At 36.7% G+C, this 20,968-nt stretch overlaps 1 protein-coding gene across 1 annotated transcript in view; it reads left to right on the top strand.

Annotated features, from left to right (window-relative positions):
• LOC150096202 (uncharacterized) overlaps nucleotides 1-20,968 on the top strand; it is an 881,296-nt gene that overhangs the window by 773,813 nt on the left and 86,515 nt on the right. The window contains exon 32 of the mRNA XM_090409004.1: nucleotides 12,522-12,662. Within this exon, the coding sequence (XP_090265130.1) occupies nucleotides 12,522-12,662 (141 nt within the window). The remainder of the gene's footprint in view (nucleotides 1-12,521; nucleotides 12,663-20,968) is intronic.

Genomic DNA, 20,968 nt, shown 5'->3' with positions numbered 1-20,968 from the left:
AATTGGAATGCATTGCCTGACTCAGTTGTGAGTTCTTCATCTGTAAAAGAATTCAAGAAGAGAGATGACAGCTATTGTTTAGATAGTTTGGGTCTCTCGCAATGAGTCTACTGACACCATGAAGATACCCATAATAATAATAATAATAACTGTTACTGAAAGAAGACTATCTGTAAGAAAGAATATTTTTCCCACGTTATCTTAAATAGAATTTAGCTTTGATGTAGTTTCTAAATAATTAATTAATTAGTTTTTTTTTTTTTCACTAGAAGTCATGCCAGTAGAATAGCCGGTGATTAAATCGTTGTTTCTTTAGCTTATTGTGTGCAATGTAACTCAACTTGTCCTTGTATATTTGTATATACTCCGGATGATGATCTTAATATGAAGATCAAAACGTGGGAAAATTAAGTTATTTATAACACAGTTGTTATAAGTCCAAAATTATAGTCCATAATTTCTAAAATGAATGAAATGATTGACTGAGAATCTACACTTTTTGATGAATAGCATATTTTTATTAAGAGACGGTCATATTTGAACAACTTGCTCACATTCTATAAACAAGTTATTATTATTATTATTATTATTATTAAACAAGACCTCATGGAGTCAAAGACTCATCTAGGAGGTCCTTTTATCTTTCACACACATCTCATCATACCGTGTCTTAAACACATTCAAACTACTTGCAGACACCACGCTCTCAGGCAAGGCATTCCAATCACTCACAACTCTGCACGAAAAAAACCTGCCTCTCACTCCCTTACTCACACCCTCCTTATACAGTTTCCAGGGATGACCTCTGGTTCTCCCCTGATCTCCCACTATTCTCTGTAGAACTTCTCCACCATTGATCCTATAACAACCCCTTACTAACTTGTAGGTCTCTATCATATCTCCCCTCTTCCTTCTCTCCACGAGACTGTGCAAATTACATCTTTTCAATCTTTCCTCATACTCAACATTCCAGAGGTCAGAAACTACCTTAGTCAGTCGCCTTTGGACCCTTTCCAACATCTCTTCATCCTTCTGAAAACCCGGTGACCAAATCTGGGCACAATAGTCCAAGTGTGGCCTAATCAAAGCCTTATACATTGGAACAAGTATCTCCCTACTTCTACATGTCAGTGTCCTCCGCATCATTCCCAGAAGTCTTTGTGTTGTCTTCACAATTTTGGCGATGTGTCCCCCAAATTTTAGATCCTTATCCACTATCACCCCCAGATCTCTTATTTCCTCTACTTCCAACAATATATTCTCACCAAGCATAAATTCTGCATCCCATCTTTGTTTTCCAAATTTTAAAACCTTACATTTTGCAACATTGAACTCACATCCCCATTTGCTTGCCCAATCACTCAATTTATTCAAGTCTTCTTGCAAGGCCACAACATCTTCACTACTCTTTATGGTTCGTCCCAACTTTGCATCATCTGCAAACAACTGAATATCCCCATCCAAATCTTCACCAATATCATTAATATATAAGTTAAATAGTAATGGCCCTAAAACAGACCCCTGAGGCACTCCACTAGTGACTTTCCTTTTCCTGGATATTGCACCCCTATACACAACTTGTTGATACCTATCAGATAGCCAGTCTCCAATCGAATGCACTAATCTAATATCCAACCCAATCTGCTCTAGTTTGACTGTCAACTTATCATGAGGTACTCTATCAAAAGCTTTTGCGAAATCCAAGTATATTACTGTGTATCCTTCTCCTTTGTCCAAGGAAGCAGTCACTTTATTGTAATAAGTAAGTAGATTACTAAAACATGACCTCCCTTTAGCAAATCCATGCTGTCCATCAAAGATTATACCATTGTTGTCAACCCAACTCTGGATCCTAGTTCTCACAAGCTTCTCCAACAACTTAACCACAACACCTGACACACAGATAGGCCTATAGTTTGATGCTTGAGTTCGATCACCTCCTTTATGAAGTGGCACAATCTTGCCCTCCTTCCACTCTTTAGGAACTTGACCAAGTGCAAGACTCGTATTAAAAAAATATGTCAAGGCAGGTGTCAACTCTCTGGCACACTCCTTCAGAATACGTGGTGATATATTATCAAGTCCCACAGCCTTATTTACATCTAGTTTACTCAACTCCCCAAACACCTCTTGCTCACTTACAGTCAGTCTCTCCTCCCCATCATCAACTGCTCTTAATCTCTCCATGAAGTCACATTCACAAGATTGAAAGATCTTTATGAATTGCTCATTAAGTATCTCCACAACACATTCTGCAACAGCTGTCTTTATACCATTTCCTCCAATCAATGTCATCCTTCCATAATCATTCTTTCTTTTGCTGGCTACATATCGAAAGAACTCCCTAGGATTCTTTTTGGCTTCATTAGCTAACTGCTGTTCATACCTCTCTTTAGCTACTCTCACCAACCAAGTCACCCTCCTTGCCTGGTCTTTGTAGACCTCATGAAATTGGTTACTTCCACTTCTCTTATGCTGTCTCCACAATGCCTTTTTTTTCTGTATTGCATGTTTAATCTCTTTATTCATCCATCTCACACCTACCTTATTTAACCTTCTCACCCGTGGTATACATTTAGACATTGCATCTACTAAATAGTTTTTGAAAATACCCCAAGCTGCATTGATCTCTTTTCCAGCTAACTCCTCATTCCATGCTACATCTGCAAGCTGTCTCCTGAGCTCTTCATAATCACCCCCCTTGTAGTTCCACATATACCCTTTTTTCACAGGGGTCCTTGCACTGCTGGCAACCACCCAGGTAATCACCTCATGGTCACTTTCACCAATTGGTGGATGATTTGACACCTCATTTATAATTACATCCTCCGATGAGATGACCAAATCCAAGACCCTTGATCCTCGTGTGCCCTCTGTTACATACTGTCTGAGGTAGTTATCCCTCAAAAACTCAAGAAACTCATTTTCTTTACTTCCAGTCGCTATCTCTTCATTCCAGTCTATATTGCCATAATTAAAATCACCCATAATGATCACTTTTTTTTTATTTGCTTGGCTTATTTGACTATACATTTCACTATCACCACCATCCACATTACCAGGTCTATAACAACATCCCACCAAGTATTTGATTCTATTCACCTCTATCTCACACCATACTGCCTCAAAACCACTGGCCCTATTTCCCTCTTGCATCTCTACCTTGTATGGACATAACTCTTTCAATCCTCCAATCAATCATCGAATTAAATAAGGGGATGGATACACCAGGTGACATTGCTGCATAAATTGGGGAATATGGGATTGGATTATAAAATATTAACATACATAAGAGGATAGCAGACTGATAGATATCAAGAAGCGGTATACAGAGAATGAAGGTCTGCAAGATTTAAGGTAACTAATGGCATACCATAAGGATCAGTCCTTGGTCCATTGTTATTCAGTCTGTTCATTAATGACATTGGAAATGATTTGACAGGAGGCATGCAGCTATCTGCTGATGATACAAAGAGATATTACCACAGACTAAATGCTGTTAAAGAGGCCAGAAGCGAGATATAAAAAAATATTTTGATCTTTGTTTCTCGCAACATCATTGTCTCTCTCTCTCTCTCCACTCACACACATATAAAAGATTAATGGATGAGCTAAAAAAATAGAAGAGAATTGTAAATAAGGTATTGAGAAAATCAAAGTGATTATATACAGTATACATTATAAGTTAATAGCAATACAAACATAAACTGCATACTATAAATTATAACTGGAGGTGGGGAGAAAGATCTAAGCAAACTTAATCCATGAAATATGGAACCTAGACACTCACTGTTTTTTTTTGTCCACCCCCCCCCTCCTTTCATTAAGTTTTAAGTTTTGACAAAAAAAAAAAAAAAAGATGAAAATTTCTTATATTATGAAGTTATGTCAAGTTGCCAATATATATATATTTTTTTATTATAATTTTTTTGTGCGTGTTCAATGGAATACTTGGTATCCTGTATAACTAATTAAGAGTTAAAATGTGCAAATTGTTATTAATAGACCTTGTAATGTTTGAAGAATCATTACAGGCTATAAGTAAGAATCATTATAAGTAAGGAAGAATATAAGTAAGAATCATTACTTCAAATTGTGAATTCACATCAGTTCATTTATTATTATTATTATTACCCAAGACCCCAATGTGTCAAAGACTCATCTAGGAGATCCTTTTATCAAACACACAGCTCATCATAGCGTGCTTTAAACACACTCAAATTCTCTGCAGACACCACACTCTCGGGCAAGGCATTCCAATCATTCACAACTCTGCATGGAAAAAAAAACCTGCTTTTCACTCCCCTACTCACACCCTCTTTATACAGTTTCCTGGGATGACCTCTGGTTCTCCCCTGATCTCCCACTATTTTCTGTTATAGGATCCAGTATTGATCCTATAACAACCCCTTACTAACTTGTAGGGCTCTATCATATCTCCTCTCTTCCTCCTGTCCACCAGACTCTGCAAGTTGCATCTTCTCAATCGTTCCTCATACTCGACATTCCAGAGATTAGAAAGTCAGTCGCTTCTGGATCCTTTCCAACATCTCTTCGTCCTTCTGAAAACCAGGTGACCAAATCTGGGCACAAAGTCCATGTGTGGCCTAATCAAAGCCTTATACGATGGAACAAGAATCTCCCTATGTCTACAAGTCAGTGTCCTCTGCATCATTCCCAGGTGACAGAAGTGGATAAAATAGTTGAATTACTAAGTGATCACTTTGCAAGGGTATATCATCATAGTCAGGTTACTGCTTTAACCTATGTGATAGACATTAATGTGAACAGAGGTGGATGAATTGGAGGTTCTTAGGATATTGCAGAATCTAAATGTAAATACAGCTGTGGGATTACATGGGATATCAGCTAAGGTTTTGAGTAGGCTCTTTAAGTCTCAGCTGTAGCAATGATCCAAGGGAGTTCTCATCAGTAACTCAGGCAAGGTGGTGGTAAGAGTACTGGAAAAATTGGTCAAAAAGAAAATTCAAAAGTGGATAAAAATATGATACTGTATGAGTGGCAACATCGCTTTGTGAAGGATAGGTGATCCCTTAGTAATTTACGAATTTTTTATAATAGAGTAATAGTTGAGTTGGATAAAAAACACAGCTATACATTCTGCTGGATTTTGCAAAGACATTTGACAGGATACCACATGGAACTCTATTATGTAAATAAGAGGGTGACTGTTAGAGAGATATCAAAAAAGTGGTATATGGAGGGGCAGCAGTAAAGTAAACACAGCTGACTAGTGGTGTGCCGCAAAATGTTCTGTTTAATTTCTATGATATAGGAAATAGCTTGAAAGGAAATGTTTAGTTGTTTGCTGATGATGAAAAATTAAGTAGAGTAATAGTTAATGAAGGCGATCTGGAGAGCTTTCAGGATGATTTAAATAGGCTATCAGTATGAGCAAAAGATAATGGATATCAATTTAATGCAAAGAAATGTAAAGTTATGCATTTTGGAATAAATAGATAAGGAAGTTATTCCTCTTTATGAGGTCTTGTTATGTCCACATCTGGATTACTGTGCTCAGGTCTAGTCTCATTGGTTACTTGGGGGGATGAGGAAGTGGTGGAGAAAATTCCATGCTTTAAACACATTCAAATTCTCTGCAGACACCACACTCTCAGGCAAGGCATTCCAATCATTCACAACTCTGCATGCAAAAAAACTGCTTCTCACACCATAACTAACTACTTTCCCAATGATATTATTATCCTTCACTTCCTGCAGCAACTTCGTCAAATCCCTTTCCACATTCTTTATATCACTATTCAAGTCATTTATTATTATAACCCAAGACCCCATGGAGCCAAAGACTCATCTAGGAGGTCCTTTTATCATACACACAGCTCATCATACCATGCTCTAAACACAGTATCATATCTCCCCTCTTCCTCCTATCCACCAGACTCTGTAAAATTAATCTTCTCAATATACAGTTTCCAGGGATGACCTCTGTTTCTCCCCTGATCTCCCACTGTTTTATGTAGAATCTCTCCAACACTGATCCTATAACAACCCCTTACTAACTTATAGGTCTCTATCATATCTCCCCCTCTTCCTCCTATCCACCAGACTCTGTAAATTGCATCTTCTCAATCTTTCCTCATATTCGACATTCCAGAGGTTAGAAACTACCTTAGTCAGTTGCCTCTGGACCCTTTCCAACATCTCTTCGTCTTTCTGAAAACCAGGTGATCAAATCTGGGCACAGTAGTTCATGTGTGGCCTAATCAAAGCCTTATACAATGGAACCAGAATCTCCCTACTTCTACAAGTCAGTATCCTTTGCATCATTCCCAGAAGTCTTTGTGTTGTCTTCACAATTTTGGCAGTGTGTCCCCTAAATTTCAGATCCTTATCCACTATCGACAGCAGATCTCTTATTTCCTCCACCTTCAACAATATATCCTCACCAAGCACAAATTCTGCATCCCATCTTTGTTTCCCAAATTTTAAAACCTTACATTTTGCAACATTGAACTCGTATCCCCATTCCCAACATCTCCTCTTCTCTTCACTTCATAGTTTGTCCCAACTTTGCATCATCTACAAAGAACTGAATATCTCCAATCAAATCTTCGCCAATATCATTAATATACAAGTTAAACAGTAATGATCCTAAAACAGACCTCTGAGGTACACTGCTAGTGACTTTCCTTTTCCTGGATATTGCTCCCCCCATACACAACTTGCTGATACCTATCAGATAGGTATCAGCAAGTTGATTATCCTCTAGTTTGATTATCAACTTATCATGTGGTAATCTATCAAAAGCCTTTTCGAAATCTAACTATATTACTGTGTATCCCTCTCCTCTGTCCAATGAAGCAGTCACCTTATTGTAATAAGTAAGTAGATTACTTTGGTGGACAGCAAATCCATGCTGTCCATCAAAGATAATACCATCATTTTCAACCCAATTCTGGATCCTAGTTCTAACAAGCTTCTCCAACAACTTAACCACAACACCTGACACACACACACACACACACACACACAGATAGGCCTATAATTCATGCTTGAGTTCTCTCACCTCCCTTATTAAGTGGCACAATCTTGCCCTCCTTAGGAACTTGACCCAATGCAAGACTCATATTAAAAAAATATGTCAAGGCAGATGTCAACTCCCTGGCACATTCTTTCAGAATACGCAGTGATATATTATCAAGTCCCACAGCCTTATTATCATCTAGTTTATCTCTCCTCCCCATCATAAAATGCTTTATGCCCACCACTAATTCAGATGCCCTCTAGTTTGATTATCAACTTATCATCTGATATTCATTTTATCATACCACCTGTAAAACATGTCTGGTGCACTTTTTTTTACCACACCTTTAATTACTGAGTCGCCATATAAAGGAACCTATCGTCCTTAGATAGTTGCTTCTTATTAGCTGTGTTTAATAAGATTTAAAGGACATAATTAATAAGTCCTTAATTATGTCCTTTAAACGTTCAATTTCCTCCTCCATATATTTAACCTGACTCTTCATTTTCATTAACTTTTACCTAAGCTCTTCCACTTCACTTCTATTATTACCGTCACAATCACTCCCATCCATTTTCAGACTATTGCTGGTAACATTATTCTCATCTTTGGTCTTCCCCTTTCATCACATTTCTCAAATATTATAATATGCTCCTTTTTATAGTTTAATTTAACATTTCATAAATCTTTGGCATTTTTCGACACATACATAATACAATTGTTGCATCTTATCCATTGAGTAAAGTCCAGGGAAAAACTTAATCTCTAAGTTGAGACCTTCCATGCTGCTAGCATATGCTTCTTTGCTGCCATTTTTGTAACATAATTGGCACTTCCAAGTTAATCATGATAACAAGCAAAGCAAACACTTTTAGAACCACAGTACAATGATTACATCAAGTCTGGCTATAACGAAAAAAGGACTAATATACAAATCTATACTATATAATTAAGGGAAAAAAAAAACACCATTTTTCAGAAGATGAATTTGTGTGTATGTATTATAATATTTTTAGATAAATTTTGTATAAATGAACGTTTATTTTTATATCAGTTAAACATTTGTTTTTCTATTACAATATCATGTCTTATTTCTGAGATTAAGATATGTAAATGTAATGAGTGAGATTTGGTAAAGACTTTGTAAAGTTTAAAATTAAAGATGCCAAGAAATTCTATTCTTGGTTTTATCCAAGTGTAAACCAACAAAGTTTGCATGTGTGATGTCACTTCATGACTGAGCTACTCGTATATAAAGGCTAATGACTTCACATCGGTTGCCTTAGTATCCCATAATCATCATCTTCTTCTTTCACTACGCGTTATTCCCGCTTCCTCTGCAGGGTTCGCGTGTTACTTAGATGCGACTTCTTGTTAGTACCACTCCCAACCGACCTGTCACCTAGTCTGCCACTGGGGGAGGGTATATTTTTGGCTGTAGAGGCATATGTTCACGGGGCTAGTTTGCCTGCTTATGGGATGAAAAATGCCAGATAAACTGGCAGAAAAAACCCTACTGGCTGAGGAAGATCCTCAAATTCCTCACGTCTTCGATGGGAATCGAACCTGGGACACTCCTTCCCCAGTCATATGGTTGCAAAGCCACTAGGCTAACCATGCGGACCATTAGTATCCCACAAAAAAGTAGCCAAAAGGTGTCGCACCTTATTACTAAAATACTCTGGATTAGAGATAGATGTTGAAAGTTTTCACTTGGTTATGCTACAAAGATGTGAAGAAATTATATTCTTGGTTTAATCCTTTATCCAAGTGTAAGCAAACAAAATTTGCCCGTGAAGTCACTTCACAACTGGGCTACTTGTATATAGAGGCTAATGACGTCACATCGATGGCCTTAATATTCCATAATGCAGTGCACATATTCTTACAGACATATATAATGCTGTGCATTATGGGAAGGGCCACTTGGTTTACTCACACTTGCATAAAGGATGAAACCAAGAATATAATTTATTCACATCTTTAATTTGTAGTATAATCAAGTGAAAACTTTCACCATCTATCTGTAATCCACAGTATTTTAGTAATAAGAAGTGACACCTTTTGGCTATTTCTGTATAGAAATATGACTTCTGCATTATAACCTCGGTATCACTTCTGGGTCTGGCTCCCTTCTGATAATGCATTACATTATGGCATACTAAGGCATACATAAAAAAAATTGATGTAAAGTCATTAGCCTCTATATATAAGTAGCCCAGTCATGAAGTGACCACATGCAAACTATGTTTGCTTACACTTGGATAAAGGATGAAACCAAGAATATAATTTCTTGGCATCTTTAATTTATAGTATAACCAAGAAAAAAAACTTCCAACTTTGTCAAGTGTATTTTTTTAAGCTAAATAATTATTTGTTGAAAGTTTTTCCACTTGGTTATACAATAAATTATTGGTTAAATTGTATATTGGTTATACTATAGGCCACACATAGACTATTGTGCCCAGATTTGGTCCATTGGTTTTCAGAAGGATGAAGAGATGTTGGAAAGGGTCCAAAGGCTACTGACTAAGGTAGTTTCTAACTTCTGGAATGTCGAGTATGAGGAAAGATTGAGAAGATGCAACTTGCAGAGTCTGGTGGACAGGAGGAAGAGGGGAGATATGATAGAGACCCACAAGTTAGTAAAGGGTTGTTATAGGATCAATGCTGGAGAAGTTCTACAGAAAAAAATGGGAGCTCAGGAGAGAACAGAGGTCATCCCTGGAAACCGTATAAAGAGGGTGTGAGTAGGAGAGTGAGAAGCAGGTTTTTTTTTGTGCAGAGTTGTAAATGATGGGAATGCCTTGCCTGAGAGTGCGGTGTCTGCAAGGAGTTTGAGTGTGTTTAAGACACGGTATGATGAGCCGTGTGTGTGTGTGATAAAAGGACCTCCCAGATGGGTCTTTGACTCCATGAAGTCTTGGGGTAATAATAATAATAATAATAAATTAAACATACCAAGAAATTATACACTTCATTTAATCCTTTATCCAAGTGTAAGCAAACAAAGTTTGCACCTGAAGTATTTTCAGGACTGGGGCAATTCGTGGTAAAGGTGGTATGAGACTTCACATCATTTGTCTTAGTATCAAAGTGATGTGAAGTCATACCACCTTTGCCACGAGTTGCCCCAGTCCTGAAAATACTTCAGGTGCAAACTTTGTTTGCTTACACTTGGATAAAGAATTAAACGAAGTGTATAATTTCTTGGTATGTTTAATTTATACCAAATAATTATTATTACAAACTAGAAAGAAAAATAATACTTATGTTACGAACCTCAGTTGCTTTAAAGAATGTGGCATTATTCATTAATTATAACTAGTTGATATGTTTATAAACAAACTAAGATTTAATTTGTGAAACGTTTTAATTCAGCAGATATTTCACACTTGTTTCGGCCACATTGAATTTTTATGATCAATAATGATAATTGTAATGTTTAATGACAATATGTTTTGCTATATTTTTAAACAAAAAAAATGCAGTCTGACTGGATGCACTAAAAAATAAATAAATGTTATATATACAGGGTGTTCGGGATAAATTTGACAGTTTCGTAAGGAAAAAGAAAATCTTCTTTGTATCTATTAAATTTAATGAATTGACAAAAAAACATTACAGGCAGAGTTAATTACAATACTATCAACAAGATTTACTCAAAATAACCACCATTAGCATCGATCACAGCTTCAATTCTGCTTCGGAACCTCGAACAAGCTGATGCTACAGTCTCCCTGGGAAGGGCCGCAAAAACTGTTTTAATTTTATCCATTAACTGGGCTTTTGTATTACTGGAAGTGCGATTGGTGTCTTTTTCAACTGCGCCCCATACAAAATAATCCATGGGGTTAAGGTCTGGGGAGTTTGGAGGCCAAACATTTGGACTGGTGAAGTTGTAGAAATTTTCAGACAACCATTTTTGACTTTTCCCAGAGGTGTGGCAAGGGGCCGAATCCTGCTGCCATACATACGGCCTACCATTGGCTACCCTTGTTATCCAGGGCTTGACTACAGTTAGCAACTCCACGAACAAAGCCCGAATTCCAATGCCAGGGTTCTTCAACACCTGTTCCTGCAGATTTGCGAGGAATTCTGCTGTACGAATGCAATCAGATCGTCTGCTAGGGATCTTTCTTCTTGCTACATCCTCGTAGTCACCATTGCAAGTCTCTAGTTCATGCCTGATTGTTTTTACTGTATTCAGGGAGCATTGGGCAGCAGTCGTAATATCCTTATTTTGATGGCGGGCACGAATCATCATGATACAAGTTATTCTCTTCCATGATTCAGGTGGGTTCCAGCTATCCATCCTTTCTGACATCTTGTATATGAATGAAGAAGGGTCCAAACTTTTAAATGAAGAGAAGTGTGTGTTAATACATGTAACTTACGGAAAAATATAATTAATTATAAATATGTCAAATTTATCCCGAACACCCTGTATATATATATATATATATATATATATATATATTTTTTTTTTTTTTTTTTTTTTTTTCCTTAGGTAAAATATTTACTACAAAAACACATTTTGTAATGGGGTGTTACAGTATTCATGATTGGAAATGATAACAACAAATATTATGAAGTGCATTCTTTCTACCTCTGCTGAGCAGCAGTGTGATATTATTTGGAAGTCAATGAATAATTTAAGCACAGCTATTGGAACATTAGGCTCTATTGTTAGTGTATTTATAAAAATAATTACATGCCATCATACATATGTAGTAAGAAGGAATCATTGGGATTCATTTATGCTGTAATTTATATAAAAAAGTAAAGAATAGCTTGCAGAAACTATTTAGTGTATTTTAAAGCATACTGTTCATTCTTAGTTTGGTTTGTAATTTAACTTCTTCTCCTTCTTCATCCACAGTCTACTTAGACCGTTGGGGCACTATAAAGGTGACAGTCCTAATATACTCTCTTGGGATTTCCTTACCAAGGTGGAGAATGAAAAATTAGTCCATTTTCTAATATAATCTATCCAGATGATTCTAGATTGCCCACTGTGTTTTTTACCTGATGTCAAGATCTGGTGCTATTTTAGGTAAACTATCCAATCTAGCCATGTGGTCCAGCCACCAGAATTCTTGACATTATATTTTAGTGATGATATTATCTTGTATTCTGGCAATGCAGCAGAATTTCATTTTAACCTCATCGTTTTTTTGTGTGTGCCATGTAGGGTATCTTCAAAAGTTTACTCTAGCACTTCATCTCAAAGGCCACTAGTCTTTTCTCATCCTCCTTTAGCAAAGTCCAACTCTTGCACCAGTATAGTAAGAGAGGTAACAAGGTTACTGATGAGATAGTCTTGTAGTTAGCTGTATTTTATTGTTCTTCCAAAGTGGCTGTAACCTCTGAAGGCAATAGTTGCTTTAGCAATGCATGCTTTAATATCATGTTTAGATCATCCATCTTTGTGTTATACACTTACCAAGTAGATTTAACTTACATATTATTAATAGCCATTTTTATAATATATTAAAAATGGTTATTTCATTAGGTGACTTGAAGAATGAAGAATCAGTTATGGAATGGCTCATTGATGATGATAACCGAGAATTGCCAGATGAGATAGAAACAGTGAATTATCGAATGTTGAATAAGCTTGTAGAGGAATCTCCTTTCTTAGCAGTCTTTTTCTGTAAGTTGGAATATAAATAAATTCATTTAATTTTTCTATAGAATATTTAGAAAAGCTTATCATTTCAACATCATTGAAACAGCAGGTATAACTATGAGCAGCATCAGCACTTTCTGAATGTTTACCTATTAATAAATTTTATCAAAAGCTGTTAATAATTACACATCACTTCCTCACCCAAAAGTCATACTTGTATATAACATATATATCCAATATATGGTAATCAAAATGAAAAATGGTTATCTGGTTATTTTAAATATTTGTTTCAATATTAGAATACTGTGAGTTGACAAAAAAAAAATAATAATAACTATATATATTAAAAAAAAAAGATGAGGAAAACTCATGTTAAAACTTATTTATTGTAGAATTAGCCTAAGTGTTACAGCCATTTTCAGTACAGGATTATAGAATAGTAATCAAAGAACAATACTCTGTCAGATGTCATCTCCTTCCAGGAGGTTGACTACCATGAGCTTCCACCATGTACGGTTTTGTGCTTCTCTTTTGCATTCTTCATAGGACAAAAAGGTCCAGTCCTTAATATTTCCCATCCAAAGAATAATAGACAATTCTAAAAAAAAATAAAAGCACCACCTTAAATAAGATAACTAAACGTTTAATAACTTTGTAACTTAAAAAATTATAAATATTAGTTAGGTAAAATTATTTATACAGGCCAGCATGGATTTATTAAAGGAGCTATTGCTTTAGTAATCTAGTTACCCTTCACAATAGGGTAACAAAAGCAGTGGATGAGGATAAGGCATATACTGTCAATTTTTTGGATTTTCCAAGACGACAGGTTTTAAGTCTATTTTTAAGCTGAATCATATGGGTTTGTATATCAGGTTAGTGGATTGAATTGGATTGGTGATTGGCTCTCTGATAAATATCAGAGCGTTGTATATTGGGGAGCAGTATCAGGGAGTGGGAAGGTTACAAGTGGAGTTCTGTAGGGTTCAGTTCTGGGACCATTGCTGTTCAATCTTTATGTCAATGATATTTTCACAGGACTACAGGGAGATGTTCAGTTCTTTGCAGATGACGTAAGCCTTGGGAGGGTTCATGTTGGAGGTTTAATGGAATATTATCAACACTGAGAAAGGATTAAAACTAATTTTAATACTTCCAATATTTCATCTCCGTCACAGAGACATCTTCAGGGATTACAAAAAACGTTTGTAACAACACACACACACAAATACAATACAGTAGTGAGTGAAACTAAAGTCCTATCTAGGTGGTGTGCCCTCTATGGGCATTTGCAGGTGGCCTAGGATGTAAAGAGGGATCTCTGATAATTAATATTTCCCAAATTTTGGGAAGTTTAATGCAACTGTATTTGTTTAAATTAGGTTGATTGCTGAGTGCAGATGCAGATTCAAAGAACAGTTCTTTCTTTTTTGAATCTAGTATGGTGGAGTATGGTGGTTTTTTCCAGGAGATCCTGTGGGTTGTATCCAGAACATGGTCTGCAAGGCCAGATTGACCATAATCGTGATTGCAGATGTATGACTTGTGTTCTTCTAACCGTTGCTGATCTCCTGTCTGTCCAAAGTAAGCCAATTTACAGGCACAAGGTATTCTATATACTCCAGGTATATACTGAGTATATACTCTATTATACTCCAGGCCCTCCTCTCTCAGTGCCTGGAGTATATAGAATGCCTTGTGCCTGTAAACTGGCTTACTTCAGACAGACAGACAGGCAGATCAGCAACCATCTGGTTAGAAGAACACAAGTCATACATCTGCAATCACGATTATGGTCATTCTGGCATTGTAGATCATGTTTTGGATACAACCCACAGGATCTCCTGGAAAAAAACCACCATGCTCCACCATACTAAATTCAAAAAAGAAAGACCGTTCTTTGAATCTGCATCTGCACTCAGGAATCAACCTAATTTAAACAAATATGGTTGCATTAAACTTCCCAAAATTTGGGAAACATTAATTATCAGAGATCCCTCTTTACATCCTAGGCCACCTGCAAATGCCCATAGAGGATGCACCACCTAGATAGGACTTTAGTTTCACTCGCTACTGTATTGTATGTGTGTGTGTGTTATTACAAAAAGTTTTTTGTAATCCCTGAAGATGTCTCTGTGACAGAGACGAAATATTGGAAGTATTAAAATTAGTTTTAATTCTTTCTCAGTGCTGATAATATTCCATTAAACCTCCAACATGAATTGTTCACAGCACTTAAGCCTCACATGGGCCTTGGGAGGGTTATTAGTAATAGTGGTGATCTTTTGGCTCTTCAAGAGGATTTGAATAAGCTGCAAGAGTTGGCAAAGGCATGGGGATGTCAGTTTAATGCAACTAAATATAAGGTTTAAAATTTTGGGATCCACAATGGGATGCTTTATACTACCTTCATGGAGTTATACTGGAAGATGTGGAGAGATTTGAAGTTTCAAGAACATATTGCAAAGGTTGTGAAGACATCTCAGAGAATTGCAGCAATGTTGAGGAGAACATTGACCATGAGAGATAAAAGTGCGCTGGTCCAATTCTATAAAGCTTTGATTAGACCACGTCTGGATTTCTGTGCTCAGATCTAGTTTCTGGGATTTGAAGGGGATGAAGTAACCTTGGAGAGGGTATAGAGACATAACAAAAATGATATCAGGACTGTACAATGTTGATTATGAGGATAGACTGATAGCATGTAAACTGTAGAGTTTGGTGGACAGAAGGCAAAGGGGATATGATCAAGACATTTAAGCTGTTGAAATGTTATTATTGCATTAACACTGAGTAGATTTTTCATAAGGTAGAATGAGGGAAAGGAGCAAGGACAAGGAGCCATCTCTGTAAGGTTCAAAAGAAGGTGGTGAATAAAAGGTTCTTCAATTCTAATCAAAGCAGAACAGCCAGTCTGTGAAAAACAGAAAGATAACATGAGCAGGGTACCTGATAGATACCTGGTAAGAAAAGACGTGGTAGTGTATCCTCTGTAGATGGTAAGAAGAAAGGCCGGTATCCTGTTCATGTTAGCTTTGCTATTTTAGACAGACTAGCCATTCTGCCTTGATTAGAATTGAAGAACATCAAGACTATTTGCATTTTTGGAATCTGACAAGTCTGGCATTGCTTTTCATGCCATCAACGCTAGGCACAGACTTCTTTAGAACTAAAGTTTCTTTCTATTTAAATTATTTTTTATCTACACAAATTTCATAATTGCTCCTTTGAATTCTAATAGTGTTATATACTTCAGCTGTGACAGAGGCATGAGCTAGCATATATATGCTTTTTGACTCATGATTTGATTCATCTTTTGAATATAGTCAACAGCCTGTTTCCTGATGATGTAAAATTGGATGAAATATATTGGAGTTTTTGAATAAAATTCTATGTATATAGTTTTTTGTTACATGTGCAATCCATGAACATATTTTAAATATGTCTAGTACACATGTTCCATTAAAACTATTTATTACAAACCTGTATGGCAAGGAACATTGGAAATCTATAAGAAAATATGGTTGAAGAAAGCTAATCTGAATAACATACTTGTGTTCCTTTAGTGTTGATGTGCTGCTGATATTATTTCTAATTCTGTTCAAATTAAGGAGACAATCAAGCTACATTCTGAGCAGAAGATTTATCCAAAAGCAAGCAAAACTTTATAGTAATCAAATACATAATGAAGAGACAAATTTATTCAAATATTGCATAATTTCTGAAAATAATAAGTACTTTAAAAGACATTCTCAGTCAAGCCCATTTTGAATTACTTTTGCCTTGAATTACCTTGGCCAGACAAGCACATTTCATCCATAAATGTAGATTAATTTGTAAGTGTGAAATAGTAGGAGAAATGTAGATCTTGGTCTACCCATAGCAGTTGCATTATAATTTAACCAAGAGACTATGAACAAATGATGAACTAAATGTTTTGTCTAAAGGTCCTGATTTTGCATTGTCTCCTCGATATATATACCTTACTTAGAAAGTATTTTAAATGTGGAAAAAGGTATCAGAGAAGTATGCACAGAAGAGAGGCAAATAAATTACATTTTGAGATCGCCCACATTTATAAAGCAAAACTACCTCTTTTAAATATATCCTTGTCAGAAGTACAAGCTCTTTGCCCCCTATGCCAGAACATCAATATTTTCATCACAAAGATTAACAAAGTTAATACTATTAAGTTAATAATATAATATTGGTGAAACATGTAGGACGAGAAAATAAAGCTACTTGACAAGATTATATATAAAAAAAAGTGTATTAGTTTTAAAGTTAATACTACTTTTGTCATGAATATCACCGAGTATAATCATCAAGTTAATATCTTATTGAGAGGTAGGTCAACCTACATTGTGATCAGTAAGGATCAAACAAAAAGTCAAATCAACAAGTTAAATAAATTATTAGGACAATATACAATTTTGGGATGCCACCTATTGAGAGGTTACGAATTCTCATGCTCATCCACCTTGTCTCTATGATCTTCCTAAAATACATAAGGATGGTAACCTGCTATGCCCAATAGTAGACTGTATTAGCTCTTCCACTTATTACCTTGCAAAATATCTCTCTCTAAAGAGAAAATAAATAACTATACTTATCTAATAATGAGATTATGGTTTCATTTGATATACTCTCCATATTCACCAACATACCACTGCAAGAAACTCTTCAGTATTTAAATCTGATTTCTCAGAAGGCATTGTTAATCTGTTTAAATTCACTGAAATAGCTTTCAGTGCAAACTATTTACATGGCATAATAAGTTGTTCAAACAAATCAAAGCAACAGCAATGCAATGGGCAGTCCTATCTTACAAGCCTTAGCTGATTATTTTACAAAGCATCTGGAAAAACAACTCTTTGACACCATATTTTCTCAGTCTTGTATAGAGTTACATTTGTAGTTGATATACAGGTAACTCTTGTTATACATGGGAGTTGCATTCTTGAGAATTGCTGCATATATTGATAACATGCATAATGGGAAGCTTATAACATGAGATAATAGAGGTTGCTTCCCCAAATGAGCAAGTTTCAATCTTTCAAGATTAATTTAAGTGAAAATGCACTCATTTCTCATATATATGTATTAAGGCATAATAGTAAATAAAATATCCCTGTAGTCCTGTGACAATATCATTGACATAAAGATTGAACAGCAATGGTCCCAGCACTGAACCTGGAACTCCCTATTAACCTTCCTACTCCCTGATACGGCTCCTCCCATATACAACTCTCTGACATGTATCAGACAGCCAATCACCAATCCAATCCGCTAACCTGATATCCAAACCGATATAATGCAACTTAAAAATCAATTTGTCATGTGGCACCTTGTCAAATGTCTTGGAAAATAAATAAAAAAAAATGACAGTATATGCATTACCTTCATCCACTGCTCATTACTCTGTTACAAAAGGTAACCAATTTACTAAAACAAGAGCGTCCGTTAACAAATCCACACTGGCCTGCATAAATAATATTACCGTCATCTCCGCAATTCTGTATATGAGTTCTTACCAATTTCTCCAAAATTTTAACTACAGAAGAAATACAAACAGGCCTATAGTGTGAAACCTCCATTCTACTACCACCCTCATGCAATAGTGCTATCTTATCCTCCTCCTGCTCTCTGGGAACCTGCCCCATGACAAGGCTCTCATTAAACAGTTAATGGAAGAGTCAGTTCCATAGCACATTCCCTTACAACACGTGGTAAAATTCCATCTAGTCCCCATGCCTTATTGACATTTAGTCTTTTTTTTTTTTTTTTGTTAAATGTTGAACCTATACACGAGGTTGGTTGATCAACCTATAGTACATCAGTACCATGTATGGGTAGTGGGTTGGGAAAGGAGGAACTTGTTCACATTTGATTTAAACGACTGTATATTGTATTCCTTGGGAAACACAACAGGGGGGAGAGACTTTCCACAGTACAGTAGTTGCAGGGATGAAGCTATTTCATTATTAATGCTATTTCCGATGAGATGAACATTTCTCATGGAAATATTTGTAGAATACACATATTGTAGAAACCAATTGTCTGTGCAAGGGGGGGGGGTGAGTTGGTAAGAGATGGGTCATTAATAAGTCTAATTGCTCTCCTCTGTATTGAGTCAAACATTTTGAAAGAGCTTTTGGGGGCCCACCCCATATGTGAGAGCAGCATTCAATAGCTGGGTGGATTTGTGATTTGTGTAAGGTTAACAGCTGTTCAGGGTCACATCTTGAGCAAAAGAGAAATCCTAGTTTTTTAGAAGGCTGAGGATGCAATGGTTGTGATATGTTTATGCCAGGAGAGGCTTGATGTCAGGGTAATTACAAGAGTGTATTCAGTATTTGGAATTCATCCTCTTCATTCACTTCTGACACTTCACCACTCATTATCCTTCTAGGAATAAAGCCTGTAGTACCAGGATGGAACAGTCTAATAAATAAATAGCTCAACTATGTCATCTGCTTTGGTCACCTGATTCCCATCTCCATCCTGCAAGATAATCCATCCATTATCATTTTTCCTCCTACTCACCACATAGCAAAAAATCTCCTTGGACTGCAGTGCCAATCTCCTCTTATAGTCTATTTTTCTCTCCTTACAATACTAGTCACTTTCCTAGCCTGAGCGTTATATTTCTCATGCAACTGTTCTTCATATGCCTTCCATAATCTAATTTTCTTCCACAATTCCCATTTTATTGCTCCAAATTGCTTTATCTTCTTTACTCAAAGCATACAATCTGTTATTGCTGTCAACATTTTTTTGATAAGTAGTCTCCTATGCACTAATGACTCCTCTTTCTTTAAAATCTTTCATCCATTGCACTGCTGCAAGCTGATTTCTAAGTCTATGATAGTCACCTGCCTTATAATTTCCATAACTTCCTTCTGTTTTGATACTTCCCTATGCCTATTCATCCTCCAAGTCAGGACTACATGGTCACTTTCATCAATGGGGGGGGGAGTATGTCATCTCAGTTACAATCGGATCCTCTGGTGTGCTATGACCAAATCCAGAACTCTCGATCCTCATGTTCTCTCCACTACACGTTTCCTAAGACAGTTGTCTCTCAAAAATCCAAAACTTCAGTTCCCTTATCACTGCATGCTGTCTCTCCTGCCCAGTTTGTATCACTATAGATGAAGTCCCCCATAATGATCACCTGCTTTGTGCTTGCCAAAATAATTTGTCTAAACATTTCCTGCTCATCACCATCTGTATTCCTGGGTCTAGCAACATCCATCTCACATCATGTACTCTCAAAGCCATTAGTGTTATTTCCACTGACATTCTCCACCCTGAGAGAGCACACAATTCATCTCTTACCATGAGTAACACTCCACTCCTAGCATATGTATACAAAAAAACAGTGTATTGCCAGCCTCTTTATAGTCATTATTACTCTCCCTTCATGCACCACCTGGCTCTGTAATATAGTGTATCCACTCTCCTTTCTCAAGCCACTATTTCCCACATGAGGCCATCCCTACCTCGTTTCATCTGTGCAGTTCTAGTTTCCCTGCCCTGATACCCTCACTTGCCTAGAATACAACAGTCTCTCCAAATGCATGCATCCTTCTGCATTCAAATTCAATCCATCTCTCACATATAGTTCCCTTCTATCCTCAAACATATTCCATGTATCCACATAGTCCAGGCCCCTTTTCCTGCACATTCTCACTATCATCTCATTTGTCATCACTGCTCTTTTCCACGACTCCACATTATCATACCGGGACAACATGCTCATTATCTTTCCTCGGACACATTTCTGCTGCACTATATCTATCATCAACCTCACATAATTTATGCTACCTCTCGAGTCAGCTATCCCAACTATTACTATCATCCTTTCCACACTTTCACTCTCTATTGTTCCACCAGGCAAGCACTCTACTCTGCACAACCTGAATCACTGAATCTCCATACATAACACTCCAAATATATTCATTCATCCTTCTCTCACTAATATCCCTGACTCTTATGGCTTGCAATCTCTCTCTCTCTTTCTCTCTCTCCTTTCTCACCTCTCTATTCCTTGCTTCCACACTCTCTTGTCTTTCTGCAATTTGCTCTCTTCCACTGCCTCTCCCATTCTCTTGCCTTCCTCTCTGATGCTGTTCTCTTATGCCTACTTGTCTTTCTGCAATTTGCTCTCTTCCACTGCCTCTCCCATTCTCTTGCCTTCCTCTCTGATGCTGTTCTCTTATGCCTACTCTTGTTCCTCTCATAGCTATCCCAACTATTACTATCATCCTTTCCACACTTTCACTCTCTATTGTTCCACCAGGCAAGCACTCTACTCTGCACAACCT

Source organism: Typopeltis vanoorti, chromosome 19 (assembly GCF_054136105.1).
Source record: "Typopeltis vanoorti isolate ZY-2024b chromosome 19, IOZ_Tvanoo_1.0, whole genome shotgun sequence".
NCBI lineage: Eukaryota > Metazoa > Arthropoda > Arachnida > Uropygi > Thelyphonidae > Typopeltis > Typopeltis vanoorti.
Note: the sequence above shows the minus strand (reverse complement) of the source record. Positions and strands in the feature narration are given on the sequence as shown.